Consider the following 15,589-nt stretch of genomic DNA (forward strand, 5'->3'; position numbering starts at 1 on the left):
ATGTTAAAACTGTTCAATCTGAAACTTAAAAGGTTTATTCAAGACCATTTGCCTTAAAGTGCCCCGCATGTACCTCTCTGCCATGAATATACTTTAAAAAATGTGCTTTTGGCCAAAGATTCATTGCAAAAAAATATGTAAGATATTGCATCAGACAACGTATTTGTACCCATTTATGTGATGAAGCTTTGAGAGGCATCCTGTCACCACCATGAACACTTTGGTATCTTTTACTGCTCTGTTGTGGCTCCACAGCTCAATTAGATTAGTAGGTAATAATAAAATGATCCTCCTTTACAGTAAACGGTCTTAAACGCTGGAGTTAATGTAGAACTGCTGATTCACCCTTTAACCCTGAAGATCAGCGCAGACGGCTGGTCACCATAGCAACACAGACAACAGTCTCGCCAAGCTAGAAGCTAACGAAACGGCAAAGAGAGAGATTTAAGACGGACATCGATCATTTGGAGACGTATGGACTGCATTTGCATTCATAATCACTCCAGCTGGTTTCCGGATACGTTTAATCTGCAACAAGAAACGGACAAACACTAAAATGTCACAAAGCTGAAATCAGCGTCTTGTATGAATTCTCCTGTTCCACCTTAAATGGTGCAGCAGTTACATTCTGGCACCATTTCAGGTGGAACAGGAGAATTTGAACAAGAGGCTGGAGAAAGAGAAACGACTTCAACCTCGTAAAAAATTGAATGCAGACATTTTACTAGAAACTGTTCCAGTTTTGCAGAAAAGTTTCCTGCTGGAGATGCGAGAAAAGTGGCTATAGTTGAGCTAAAGCTTAAAGCAGAGCAAAATAAGTCTGTGTTTTCATTTATTTCATATATTTTTTAGCCTATAAAAGGACATTAGCGCACTGAGACACATTTACAGCCAAGATGGTGAAATGGATGTAAAATGTTGTGCCTCCCAACGTGGTTAGTTTTTCTTTTTTTTGAAGGACAAAATGGCTCATTTTAACATTTGGGTTGCGACCTCTGTTTCAGAACAAAGCATTTCACATCAAACCACTCTGAATGACTTTATTTACATCTTAACTATTTCATTATGCTGAAAGTTTGAAGTCGTCACCGTTTTCCATGAACTATACAACCAGTAAAACCATTTATTTACATGTGCGAATTGAACGTCTTGTGTGGCCTGTAATTAGATTCATTTTTCAAGCTTTTTGTTGTCAAATCCTTAAATAAAACTATAAACTATAATGAAACAGTGTAATGAATGCAGTGGCTTTCCAGGTATTGCCCCAGACCAAATGCCTGACAGATGAGAACTCTCCTACATGAAACTTTGGAACTAATCAGATTAGCTTGGACCGTAGCTTTACTTTGTGCATAGCTGATTGCAGTGGATTTCTCATGCAGGAGTGGAGGAGGACAATAGGCTTCAGAGCTGCCCCCCCCCCCGGACACAGAAAAGCATATGATCTCCTCGAACAAGCGCCAAACATGCAGTCAGTGAGGCAAAAGTTACTCCTGCGCTGGGACAACATTGGAACCAAGCTTTTCCAACACTTTTCAAGGTGCTTAAAACCAAGTTCCATTGTGCTTTCAAGGGCTGAATTACTGAAACTGTACTTTTAATGCTCTGAAACACTTTTACACCCTCCTACAGTCGTCTCGCTGAGTCGGGGTTAATTGCTGTTGGAGGGACGCGTTTGGACCGAATATACAGGATGCATGTTGTAATCGAAGCGCTGCCAAAGGAAACCCAGTGACACTGCAGAAGAATGATGTGATGCTTTGGCTCAGGGTAGGATTTCCAGCTAAGCTTGACATTCTTCTGGAGCACGGAGGAGCAGCGACTTCTGAAGGGGATTACAGTATGCAACTCTAATAATGACCAGAGGGATCCCATAAATCAATGCCTGCTTTTCCTTCGCAGCCCGATGCAATCTGACAAGAGCTGTGGAGAGTGGGGCCCTCAAGGCTTGACTCCTTCAGTCCCTTTTTCAGGACTTTAATCATGTCCGTATTGATATCGGATCAGAGGATGTCACGGATTCAGCGGGTTTTAATGGCTTGCTAGACGGATCCCGCTTTAAAGCTCCACCAAACTGGACGCCTGGTGCTGCTCATTCGAGTTGTTTCAAGTTGAGTTTGAATGCGTTTGCTTAGAAAGACAAAGACAGTGCAAGGTGTGTCCTAAACGAAGAAAAGAAAGTTACCACGATCCCATATGTCGCTGCCTGTACTTGTCTAAAAAGCTGTTTGATCTGACTCGCCCACTGCCAGGACAAAAAGGTCTGCAAGAACATCAAAAATGGCAAAGATCAAATAGCCAAACCACAAGAATTCACACCTGTAGCTGATGAGCTCATTTTGCGGCAGTAGCCAGTGAAGATACTCAAGCAATAGAACAAGAGAGGAGTGTGTTATTGGTGATAACTCCCTCCTCGAGTGCTCTACTGCTTTAATACAGCAGTTAAATAAATACAGTAAGAAATGTTCAGTTCCTTCCTCCTAATTATAGCTCCTTAACGAGCAGCTCGTTGCTGCGTCAGAGTAACGAGCTCTGCCCACTCGCTGCTCAGTCTGCTGTAAGCCCCGCCTTTTGAAGTTCAGACTGAGCCATAAAACTGACCCAATATCAGGTTCAGCTCAGTTTGGTCAGTTTCTCCAGATCAGTATTAATGTTGTTTTGTTCCAGCCGGTCTGTAAAGCTTCTTACAGCCCGTTTAGTTTGGCGAATGGTGTTGGGTTCATTTCTGGCTGATTCCAGGTTGTTCAGCTGTTCTTCTGTCACAGCTGCCGACTGAAAAGCCGTTCAGTGATTACGACAGTTTGGGAATTCAGTGTCGTCTCATCTTCAGAGAAGGACCAAATCGGCTGTCGGTCAGATGTGATCTTAAGTGTCCGTTTTCTGTTTGTGCACAAAGAGGTAAAAACGTTCAAATGACTTGAGCGTCTCCTGCAGCTGTCAAAGTCGTTGCTTAGCAACTGCCTCTCAGTGGAGTGGTACAGTGTTTGTTATGGTGAAATAACTGCACAGTTAGAACATCTCAACCAATCAGCTCGCGTGGCCGGAGCTAACTGTTGTATAATGGCTACTATAACACTCAGAAACGAAATGAATGAAAATAATAAACCATAAATGCGAAACAGTGTCCATACTTCCATTAAAGTTCAATTTTATTAAACAATTTACCAAACAGAGGTAACAGCGGGGTTTAGAGGCACTTGATACACACACCGTCAGGATAAGATAGATGCTATAGAGAATGAAGTGCACAAGAATGCCAAGCTGAAAATGTTGCGCTTTAATGAACTTAGGAAGACTGTAATGACTTGAATAAAACAAACAAAAAGTCACATGAAGTGACAGAATAAGTGTGTCGGTTTAGAGCGTACAGTTGCACTCGCTCTGATCGTGATGCGGTTTACAGCATGCTCAAACGAAAACAGGTGAAGCTTTGCACATCCTTAAATGTAAAAATAAAAAAAAAAACCACATTCATAGGCCTGAATGCAAGCACCAAAAACATGCACAGGTCAGACCTCAAGTCTTCCATAGCCCCTGGCATGCCGTCGAAAATATAAAAATATTATTTAAACCTAATATTTTCCCTCCATACCACCACCAGTTCAGTCCCAGCTTGGATAAACTTTAGACAGAAGGCACTAATTGCATTTACTAAAGACGTCGGTACGTCAGTTCCTTTGAGGCCGTAAACATCCCGTGAAGCGTTTAATAACGGATTATGTTTGTGGGCTAACATGTTGTTCCATAACATCTTCCCATATGATGCCCTGATCTTGGTTACTGCCTTTTATTGGGAGAGTCTGAAGACGTTCTTGGAGTTATTTTCTCAGAGTAAGAGAACTGATCTAAGCGAAGCCCCGGTTTGTCATTGTAACGCTTTCCATAAGCTAGAATAGCTAGGATGGCCTCCAGCCCTGACTTTCATTAGTGTAGGCCTAAAATACAAATTCAGATCCCAGATCAGCCCTCTTAGTCCGAGAAGTAGGAATGAACAGACGTCCTGTTCTTCTGGATCACTGTCTGCGCTTGGAAGGATGTCTCACCAGTCTCACTTTCCTCTTCATCCCTGCAACATGGACAGGAAGAAGGTAGAAGGTGATAAATGCTTCATTCATGTGTTTCAATCAGAGAGACACTTTGAGCTGAAGATTCCTTTCTCAAACAGATGCAGTATCACAAGCTGGGTTTAGATCTATAGCTGCGTTCCAAAGCCTAGGCTGCAGATGATGTAGTGCAGGTCCTCGGTAGGACTGTCCTGTGTCATCAAATGGATCAGTCCTAATGACGTCACCAGAGCGGCGAGAAACTCGTGACGGAACTGATGCAAGATAATGGAGCCCGTTGCATTGAGTTTGTTGCTTTTTCATTTCTTCACGGAAATGGAGGAGATGTTCTTATGTGATACGGTAAACTACATATTGCTGCTGTTGGAAGTAAACCGCAATATCTCTGATTTTGTCGTTTTTCAGTTTTTGAGCTCATTTAAAACTGCCTGCTGGTCTTTACGTTGCCTGTAAATTTCATAAAGAATGGACCAAAAGAAACAGCCCAAAATGACTTGGGAAAAGTCTGGCTCCATTGACTTACATTATAAGTACAGTATGTTTTTCCTTCTCCTGTAAAGTTACCATATAGGACATACCAGGTTTTCTTCTGACAACAGCGATATATACAAATAGTTCTAAATAAAATATATGACGTGGACGATGTACGATATGTGGACGAAGTACGATATGCATGATATGTGGACGATGTACGATGTGGATGAAGTACGATATGTACGATATGTGCACGAAGTACGATATGTACGATATGTGGACGAAGTACGATATGTGGACGATGTAAGATGTGGATGAAGTACGATATGTGCACGAAGTACGATATGTATGATATGTGGACGATGTACGATATGTAGACAATGTAAGATGTGGACGAAGTACGATATGTACGATATGTGTACGTAGTACGATATGTGGACGATGTACGATATGTGGATGATGTAAGATGTGGACGTAGTACGATATGTACGATATGTGGACGATGTACGATATGTACGATATGTGGACGATGTACGATATGTACGATATGTGGACGATGTACGATATGGACGATATGTGTACGTAGTACGATATGTACGATATGTGGACGATGTACGATATGTACGATATGTGGACGATGTACGATATGTGGACGACGGACGAAAGCTTTAACTAATTAGTCATTTTACACTTTATAAGATAACGAAGACGAATTCAAGGACATGAACACCTTTCATTTACACCAAGCTCTGCTCCAACCGCTCCACCATTTTCGCTGTGCTGTGTGTTTTTTCTTTTGCATTGCTCATGCAGAGAACTGTGGGTAAGCGACGGCTGGGAAGGAAACATCTGAAGCGTCCTTGAAATCACTCAGAACGTAGGCTGCATTTCTAGTATTTTGACATTGATTAAAAACGACTTCATGAAATATTGCCTTTCAAAATCCAAGCTTTCTTGAGGAGGATACATGTTTTGCGGATACAGAGAAATGTGATAAATTACTACCCAAACACAGTGACTCAGTAAAAACCTGAATGTAATCAAAAATAAGGCCTGAGTCAGTGACTCTCTTATGTCCAGCTATTCACAGGAAACATAGCAGAAGAAATAGATATATGGTGTCTGTAGCTGATCTTGAGCCATTCTATGCATTTTGTCTTTGCACTCTTAGACATGCTTTACATGGTGGAACTTTCATGCAACTAACTGCATATTGTGAGTTGCATGCAACATAATTTCCAAGCAACTTGACAGACATACTGTCACGATTGGCCCCTCCCAGTCCTGAACGTGTTTGTGTTTTGGTATAGTCCATGTGCTTCTTTGTTTTGGTATCCGTAGTCCTGCCCCCTGTTTTGTAACTCCCCCCCTGATTGTTTTCACCTGTCCCTCGTCTTCCCGGTGTCATTTTTAAGCCCCTTGTCTTGGCTGGTCTTTGATGTGCTGATTCTTGTATTGGTCTTTGTAGTTGTTATCTGCTGTGTTGGTGATTCTGGTTTGTTATGTCTGTTTACCGTTCTATCCGTGTTGGCTCTATGACCCTGGACTGTCTTGACCATAACCCTGGATTTGCCCTTAATAAATCTCGCTTATCTCCACATGTGTGTCCACCTCCTCGCTCCTCGTTACACATACACAACACATTCAGCGACTCCACTAATTAGATAAACTCAAAGCTCATATTTTTGGATACACTGTATTGGTCTCAAGTGTAGTTTAGATATTTGCAGTATAGAAGTATCATCTTCATGTATTTTCTAGCTGCCCTGGCTTTTCTGTTTTTCTACTTCTCTGTCTGTCTGTCTGTCTGTCTGTCTGTCTGTCTGTCTGTCTGTCTGTGATTCTTTACTATGTATTTGAGTGGTTATCTGTTGTTTGTATGATAAGTCATTGAGAAAGGAGAAAATTAATCTAATCTTAATCTACATAAATCACAATAACAGCAGGCTGGAAGAATAAACTATGGCACAAGCAGCCATATAAACAGCTGTAACTATTAGGCAGCTAGTTAAACCAACTAGTTACAGAAGTTGGCTTCATGAAACTCATGTTTGTTGTCATAGTTCAGGAAATTTTTATTACAATTTTAAACTGTTCACTGCCAACCTCAGTTTATTATTTTTTTTGCCCACTTATCTCGTGAAAACAATGGTTTCAAAGGAATGCAAAAAAATAAATAAATAAATAAACACATTGAAAAGTGGGCAAACATAAAGATTTCTCTGTAAACTTTCTCTCTACTTCTCAGACGTTCTTTTATGGACTTGTCATAGAGAATTATATTCTCTTGTACAGAGCTGATGGAAATAATTCACATCATTTAAATTGAAAGCTTGATGGAAAACTGGCCATTGATTCGTTTGAGACTGTCCATCATGCTTTTCTTACCTGGTGATTTTTTGACAGCTGCTCTTTTCTGAAAGCCACCCTCTGAAATAAAAAACAAAGACAGCTTAACTTTAGAACGTCTTGCAGCATAGTCACCTATCTTATGCACCATCTTTATCACTGAATCCCAATGATGGTCCTGAAGTACCCTTGCCCTGCTCACCAGCCTGGTTACTAGCTAAACTAATAAGCCATTAGTTTGAAGAGGGTGTGTTAGAGGAGGGAAATGTGGAGTAGAAGTACTTCAGGACCACCGATCGGAACCCCTGTGGGTCAATGACGGATCTAACTTTTGATAAGTTTGGCGATCCTCTCCGATTCCACGTCAATTTGATCTGGGTTCGAGAAATCTGGACCTGTGGAGAAGCAGAAGCATCAAGCCTGCAGACGTCTGATTTCATGTTGCATGATTCGCATTATTAGTTATGCTCAAAACCACTGACTGCGAATTGATTGTTAAATCTCACCTTCAATGATATGTGGCTCTGACTTTATCACCTTGGTGACGGTGGTGATCCCTGGCCCACCTCACGAACAGAAGGAGACAATACAAGCATTATATATTTATAGGAACAAACACTCCGCACCCAGGCAACGGAGACAAATCAGAGAAACCGCTCTATTGGGACACGTTGAACATAATATTTCACAGATTCAGTTCAAAAGACTTAAACAAAGTAACGTCTGGATAAATATTATGGTTACACTTTCTACGATTATCGTTTGTAAGCATCTATATACACATTTATAACATGTTATAATGCATTCATAAGGCACTATAAACATGGTTATACATATTTATAAAAATAAATTACACTGAATTACACTTCACAGCCATGTTTATTGTACATTATGAATTGTTAATATAATGCATTATAAGTAGCGTTAGTAACATGTAATACTGACAGTGCCAAAGAAGTCAGTCCCAACTTGGAAAGCGTGAAGACAAATACAAAGTTTATTTACATTCTGAGATTTCCAGTGTTTTATTTAAGCGTGAAGTCACTGTGGAGTGAAGGCCTGGAGAGGGAGAGGCGAGATAGTCGAGTGCTTTCACTGTAATTTGTTCCCTCACTGGTTCTAATGTCAAGCGCTAGAACCTTCACTCTTCACACTTCACTACACTACAGTACAGTGATGCTGGTTTCTGCTGGCGTTCTATTGGATATGCAGTGTTAAGTCAGTGCCAGGCTAACGGTGGTGCACATTAACAGTAGTGAACATTGACTTTCCCACATTGGGTGAAACACTGAGGGCAGCTCTAGTTTAAACTCTGACATTTGAAGCCTGTAATGAGCTTTATTGTGTTTTAGTGTTTCAGTAAATCCTTCAGTAAATACTTCAACTTGAAGCCTCAGTCTAAACCCTGGAGGAGGCTTTAGTCCAGAACGCTTCACTTTACTCAGAGCGGACTAATACAGCTTATGAGCTCTTATAATGTATTATGAACAGTACTTATTATGCATTATGAATTGTTAACATAATACACTATAAGTACGGCTATAACATGTAATGCATTTTTTATAAATATTTATAGTCACGTTTATAATGCCTTATGAATGCATTATAATATGCTATGAATGTGTTTATAGATGCTTGCAAATGTGACATTCATAGAAAGTGTTTCCATTATTATTTGTATATTAAGTGACTAAATCAAACATCGCTCTTCCACCACACTACTGAAAACTACAGCATAAAAATATTTTTTTTTTCAATTTCAATTGTTTTTGATCAGTTTCCTACAGCTGGTTAGCCAGAACCTTTACAATGTGTTTGTAATCAAAATAGGAATGTGAGTCTAAACTGTAACAGTAAAATATTACGGAAAACTACCAACAACAAGACATTAAATCACTGCCATTAATCACTGACATGCCATTAAATCACTGGCATTTGTGATTCACATAACTAATATCCTACAAATAACAGATTAACGGGAGCCCAGAGTCCAAAAGCGCTGTAAGGAAAATCTCGGCGTATTAAATATGTTTCAAACACCCTCTGACTGAAGCCCCCGATCCAAGCTCTGCAAGTGATTTGAATCAATCATAAAATGAACACTGTTCTCTCGACTCAGCTCATCTGGCACTTCAACAATACTGGATAAAGCTCAGAGACATAAAAACGACATGTTACAGACACTTGGCCAATCATTCAGTTGTGTCACTGGTGGATACATTTCCATCTTTTCTCTTGAGAAAACATCTCTAAAAGTGTCCAATGTAAAAGAAGCTTTTACGTTTATGAAAAAAATAAAGACCACTTTATCTAGAACTCGCCTACCATTAGAAACCCATTGCAGGTCCATCTTGCTGGTGTACAGTTAAAAACTTTAGCTCATTTGTTACCATACGCCCTTCACCAGTGGTCAGTTTCTGACACATGACTGCTCTTCCCAACTTAGTTGTCCCCAATTCCACCCGCTAGTTGGGACTCCGCAAATCACGCGATGCTATCAACGTTAGGAGGGTGAGGCTAGCACAGGCTTCCTCCATGACCTGTGAAGGAACATCACATCTTCTCAAACTGCCGCTCACGCAATGTCACGGGACAGCCGAATGCACTCGGAGGAGAGCAAGGCCAATTGTGCTCTCTTGGACTCCTGGCTACGGACGGCTGCAGCATCACCAGGGATCGAACTCATGATCGCCTGATGACTCGGCCAACGCTTAGATGGTTGCACCACTCAGGAGCCCCCTACTAGATATTTTTTAACAGCTTATTGGCTGTTTGCGCTCATTGACATATATCAGACTCCTATAACTTGAATTTAAAAGCTCTTAAAATGTAACAGCAGTGTTGAAGTGTTGAAATGAATGAATTCTTTTACATTAAAAACGTTTAAGCATTTATAAACTATGATTTGGATCAAACGCTCCATATCAACCCATTGTAGCATGGAGCGAGGTAGCGGACGCATGTGCGGAGGTAAGCGACTTTTATTGAGGGCAAATCCAAAGTCGTAGTCGAGACAGTCCAGGTTCCAATAATCTACACCGAGTCAAGGGGGGACAGACATGACAGATACCAGAATCAAACCAACAACACGGAGAAACAAAGGAAACATCAAACACAGACCAATATAGCAAACGAAGACCGATACACTCAAACAGGGCAGGGGCAAAGACAAAGTGCAAACACAGGGCTTAAGTAACAAAGGGAAAACGAGGGAGAGGTAAAAAAAAATCAGGGGCGGAGTCACGAAACGAGGGGGCAGGACTAGAAAAACAAAACAAATACACTTGGGCTAAACCAAAACACGAACACATGGACAGGACTGGGAGGGGCCAATCGTGACACCCATTCATTTTGGACTCGCTCGAGAGCGCCCTCTAGCGTTTGGGAAACGCGTGGATTATCTTAAACCCAATCTCCTCTGAAGTACCTCCTGGGAAATGAATAACTTGTATGTAGTGTTGCACAATGTGTTTCTGATAAAGTGGACAGTGAGTGTATTTTCAGTCGAGTTTAGTCTTGAGACAGAAGTGAATCCACCAGCACAGAAAATCATACGATCAACATTACTGCATAAAACCAACTCATGCTCATTCAAACGCAGGCTATGGTGCAATTAGTATCGTCCCGATCATCTGGGTTTGATGGTCCAGACACGTTCAGAACTCAAAAGAAGCGAAAGTAGCATGCGACAGAGTAGCATTGCTGCGGAGAGGTTTGTGGGTGAGGAGGCCTTTTTTCCTCCGGCATGCTCGATAGGTTGAGTCAGTCTCTTTCTTGCACCAACCTCCCTCGATGATTTTTTTGATTTCCTCCTCCTGCAGAATGTGCACCTCGCCTCCCGCAACCTTCTTTATCTTGGTCACGTCTATAACATATAACGCAGCACAGCATGACACTCTTCACAGAGACAGCCTGCTGTGTCCAGGCTGCTCTTATACACAGCAGGTCATTCCAAGAAGACTATGACATCAGACCGATGGACATGGGCCCAGTGGCCACAGACAGGCGTCTGCTTTGCGTTTCACGGTCACACGAGTGACACGAACCTCTTCTAGGACCAACACTTGCTTGCCTGCTTTAACACCACATTCAGCAATAACATTTTTTCCTACTTCTTTCTGGGAAAAATATGCCGGACATCTGTTTCTCATGCTGTGCAGTTGATTGCATGGAAATCTTGTCTCAGGCGAAGCTGCATTATTGCTTTACTGCCCTGTTTAGTTAGAGAGGAGCTTAATTAATATCGTTGACTGAAAATAGATTTTGACACTAAGGCTCAATCCCATTTCACCCCTCGGCCCTACCACTGAGCCCTTAGCCCTCTGTTTGGCGTGTTGGGTGTGGTGTCCCATTTCTTGTTGAGACAGAGGGGTGGGGCGAAGTGTTGGGGCTACATGACCTGCCAAGACGGCTACATGAGCGACCAAAGAAACGCAAACACGTGAGAAATTTCTCTGTGAGAAAAATGACAGTAACCACTGTTTTATCTTCGTTTAATGTGGTTTCAATATATTATGTTTTTTTTTTTTAACGTCTCGGTAGCTAGCTGGCTAACTTCTCCGTTCCACCTTAAATAGTCCAGCTGTTCTGACGCCTGAAGCACCAGAATGTAACAGCTGCTCCATTTAAGGTGGAACGGAAAAATTCTAACAAGAGTCTGGAGAATATCTGACTTCAGCTTCATATCACTGAAGAATTAGGGGGGGTGATAATAAATAATTGCCCCCCTCTTTGAAGGCGTATGATCCCTAAACGTAACTAAAGCCCAGCAGTGAGGAGCTAAACTTTCCCTTCCTCTGCTGTCCCTGCAGACGGGCAGGGACGCCTACAGAGCGGCGCTAGTAGCTGTTAATGAAGTGATGCTCTGTTTATTTGAGGGTCATAGAGGATGATTTCCACTACCCCATGTAACCCACTTCCAAGGGGTTAGGGTGATGGGGTAGGGCAGAAATGGCATTGGAAACATTGAAAGAGAATCACAGACCTTCTCCCAGAAGCTTCGTAAATTCCTCAATCTCCCCGTCCGATGAAGCACTGTGGCCTGGAATAATACAACGAAGCCAACACGTTTTCTGAGCGCTTAAACTTTGACGGATTAAAGTTCTGCAGTCTTGTTCTGAATAACGTGGCTGCTGAAACCAGTTTTAAGCTTGTGCTGAGCTTTTGTTTTCAGGAGCTTACTTTCAATGACTCTGGTAACCTTGGTGAACTTTGGATCTTCTTCAACGACCACCTCCTTTACAACAGGCTTGGACTCGATCACCTTGGTAATCTGTGTGATAACTGGGCTGGTCTTGATGATGTTGGAGATATCTGTGGCTGTCGCGTTCCTCTCAACAATCACCTCCGTAATTATTGGCTGGGTTTCAATGATTCGGGTGTATTTGGTAATGGTCGGATCGCTCACTTTGATCTCGGGGACTGGAGCAAAAAGACAGACAATACAAAAAACATGCAAATTCATCTGCATGAATGGTGCAGGAAATACAACATGTGCACAAAATGTATGAACAACATGAACAACATGCTCTCTCTGGACCAACTGTGGCCGGCAACACCACTCCAGACATAACATCCCCATTTTTTATGCCGATTTTACGCCGATTTTTGTTTCAGCCGATGATTGCTCTCTGAAGACCAGCGCTAATGGAAGCAGTTGTTCTTTTCCCAGCTGTGCAGCGGAGGCTCTAGATCCTGCTTTTGCCTCAACATTCAATGGTAATTTGCCAAAGAGGAGATAAAGAGTGTCTGCTTAGTTGCTGAGGTCCCATTGGAAGATCTCCTCGCTTCGTAATCAATCATTTTGACAGCAGATCCGTGGATAAGGGTGACTTTATCCAGCTCTTCCACTGTACCGCTTAAAATTCCAGTGTAAATGGCTACTGCAAAGTGCAAATTAAGGGGAATAGCCTAGTCCTCTACACTGGAATTTTGAGTCATCTTTGCGCTCCACCTACCACCCTACCTGCACAGCTTACTTGTGCAATTGAACCGTTCCCTGTTGCGTAGAGCCAAGTTTCTGACAGGATCTTGAGATAAATGAACGCACATTTGACAAAGAAACTACGATTTGATTTTTATCGCTGACCTGAACCCCTTCTGAACTCTGAACTAATGATCCAAAGCCTCTGCGAGTAGGCCTAGCCCGGCATTCAGGGGCACATCCTCAATCATCCTCATTACACCACTGGCGTTCTGCTCGGTTTTATCAGCTCAGCAGCTTCCTGACCAGGTGCCAGAGGACTTGAGCCAATGAAAAATGTCCCAGTCTATTTAGTACTGTCACTCTGCGCCTTTGCAGCTAATCAATCAACTCAACACTACTGTGCAGACAAAGTTCATGTCCCTGTTGTCAGCCGGAGTGATACAACACATACGTGAGAAGAATGTCCATTAAAAGAAGGGTCTAATTGAGTGGCCTGGTTAATGGGTTGGCTGTTACAAAGAAGCATCCAGAGCTGTAAAGAAAAGGCTGAGAAAAGCAAAGTCAAGCAGGTCAAACAGGGTCAACTATAAATAAGCTGAGCAGTGTGTCAATGGGCTGAATAACAGTCCACTAGCCTATGCATGTGAGTACATGTCCAGCACTTGCATCAAGAAAGCTGAGGTGGAATGAATTACCTGATTCAACAATGTGAGTGGTGATGGTTCTTTCTGCACAAAAAGGAAAAATGATGTTAATACACAAGTGTGTGTCAATCTGTCATAGAAATCCAACATGTGACATGCTGGAATGTGGTGGGAATCCCTCGCTCAATGGGTTCAAGCCCCAGCCAGGATGTGACAAAACAGTGCCACAACTTGGAGAAAAAGCATTGAATCTACTGCCAGAAGTCAAGGTAGGTGTGCAGTATTTCACTGAGTGCGTTTACAGGCGCTTAATAATCCGATAAGTGCAGAAAATCAGATTTTGTCAGTAATCCGATCAACACGTTTACATGAACTTCGGTGATCGCTCCAGGAACCTCTGGATCTACACGAGTCAGACAGTAATCAGATTTCTGCTTCACACCGGCCAATAAACTCACAGGAGAACTCGTGACATCGCCCCACTTTACTTGAAAATATGAACGTGCATCATTTAGAAGATGAAAACTATTTAAATCCTTTATTTCGGTTTGGTTTCTCAGTGGGTCATTCTCAGCACTGCGGCATCACTGACGTGGTGGTGGTGTGTTAGTGTGTGTTGTGCTGGTCTGAGTGGATCAGACGCAGCAGTGCTGCTGGAGTTTTTAAACACTTCAGTGTCTCTGCTGGACAGAGAATAGTCCACCAACCAAAAATATCCAGCCAACAGCGTCCCGTGACCACTGATGAAGGACTAGAGGATGACCAACACAAACTGTGCAGCAGCAGATGAGCTGTCGTCTCTGACTTTACATCTACAAGGTGGACCGACAAGGTAGGAGTGTCTAATAGAGCGGACAGTGAGTGGACACAGTGTTTAAAAATTTTAAAACTAACAACACACACTAACACACCACCACCATGTCAGTGTCACTGCAACTCTGAGAACGACCCACCACCCAAACAGTACCTGCTCTGTGAGGGTCCATGGGGCTCCTGACCACTGAAGAACAGGGTAACAGAGTATCAGAGAAACAGATGGACTACAGTCTGTAACTGTAGAACTACAAAGTGCAGCTATACAGTAAGTGGAGCTGATAAAGTGGACAGTGAGTGTAGAAACAAAGATGGGGACAAAATGTTATGTCTGAAAAAAGTTGTGCAACAAATTCTACAACAAAAATAAGCATAATAGTTTGTTTGTGAAGTGTCTATGATCAAATGTTCAAACATCAAACCACACGGCTTGTTGAAAGATGAATTGTGCATTTTTGACTACATTCATTTTATATTCTCACATTTCTCTTGATGTCACCTGTATTCATAGTCTGCACTATTTTTGAGTTACTGAGCTGCGCAACGCCTTCAGTTTGCTGTGCTGTGTGAATGATTCATCTGCAATACGTGACAGAAGCCGAGAGAAGAGACACACAGACCTTTAATTCAGTGTTTTCACTCCAGGTTTGGAGCCATTTTCAGGGTTTCTCTCCGCTGTTTACACCTCGTTCAGCTCAAGAAGGGATTAATCAACTAATAATATCAGGCATTTTAACCAGAAAACCACAGTTATGCAGTGCAGGGGTTTCAGAACTGGAGCTGGGAACTAACTGCACCAGCAAACTTACACAATCACCTCTGTTAAAAAACAACATTCAGTCTTATATTCACAGAAAAATCAACGGAATAAAAGCCTAGGATAACGTTAAGAAGCAAAATTCAGTTAATATGAACAAGTAGAGTTTACAATTACAATTTTTTTGTTATGGTAATAAGTTTTGTTATCCTGATAAACCATATGCTTTTTTGACCCTGTATGGACACTAAACAAGTGTACTACCTTATTAAAAAAAGAGCATAATTAGTTTTAAGTAGATTTAGTGCAGTGAAAATATAATGATACATATGTATTTTGAACATGTATTGTAATATGATTATTTTTGCCATATTGTCAACCTCTTCTTGAAGGATAGTGTGTTCCTGAATCAGAATAGTTGGAATAAATGAAGGACCAAAAAAGTTTTCACTCCCCCCTCCAAATCAGTGAATTCAGGTGTTCCAGTCACTTCCATGGCCACAGGTGTATAAAGCCGAGCCCCTAGGCCTGCAGACTGCTTCTACAGACATTAGTGAAAGAA

At 41.9% G+C, this 15,589-nt stretch overlaps 1 protein-coding gene across 4 annotated transcripts in view; it reads right to left on the minus strand.

Moving 5' to 3' along the window:
• Positions 1 to 3,131: 3,131 nt before the first annotated feature.
• postna (periostin, osteoblast specific factor a) overlaps positions 3,132 to 15,589 on the minus strand; it is a 54,147-nt gene continuing 41,689 nt past the window's right edge. The window contains exons 17-24 of one of the 4 annotated variants that reach the window (XM_017691431.2): positions 13,509 to 13,541; positions 12,069 to 12,308; positions 11,872 to 11,928; positions 10,672 to 10,752; positions 7,394 to 7,453; positions 7,217 to 7,282; positions 6,927 to 6,968; positions 3,132 to 4,066 (exon numbers count right to left, since the gene is read on the minus strand). In XM_017691431.2, the coding sequence (XP_017546920.1) occupies positions 4,014 to 4,066; positions 6,927 to 6,968; positions 7,217 to 7,282; positions 7,394 to 7,453; positions 10,672 to 10,752; positions 11,872 to 11,928; positions 12,069 to 12,308; positions 13,509 to 13,541 (632 nt within the window). In that variant the 3' untranslated portion in view covers positions 3,132 to 4,013. The remainder of the gene's footprint in view (positions 4,067 to 6,926; positions 6,969 to 7,216; positions 7,283 to 7,393; positions 7,454 to 10,671; positions 10,753 to 11,871; positions 11,929 to 12,068; positions 12,309 to 13,508; positions 13,542 to 15,589) is intronic. The other 3 variants (XM_017691432.2, XM_017691433.2, XM_017691434.2) reach the window with 3 other exon arrangements.

This window comes from Pygocentrus nattereri, chromosome 18, assembly GCF_015220715.1.
Source record: "Pygocentrus nattereri isolate fPygNat1 chromosome 18, fPygNat1.pri, whole genome shotgun sequence".
In the NCBI taxonomy this organism is placed as follows: Eukaryota; Metazoa; Chordata; class Actinopteri; order Characiformes; family Serrasalmidae; genus Pygocentrus; species Pygocentrus nattereri.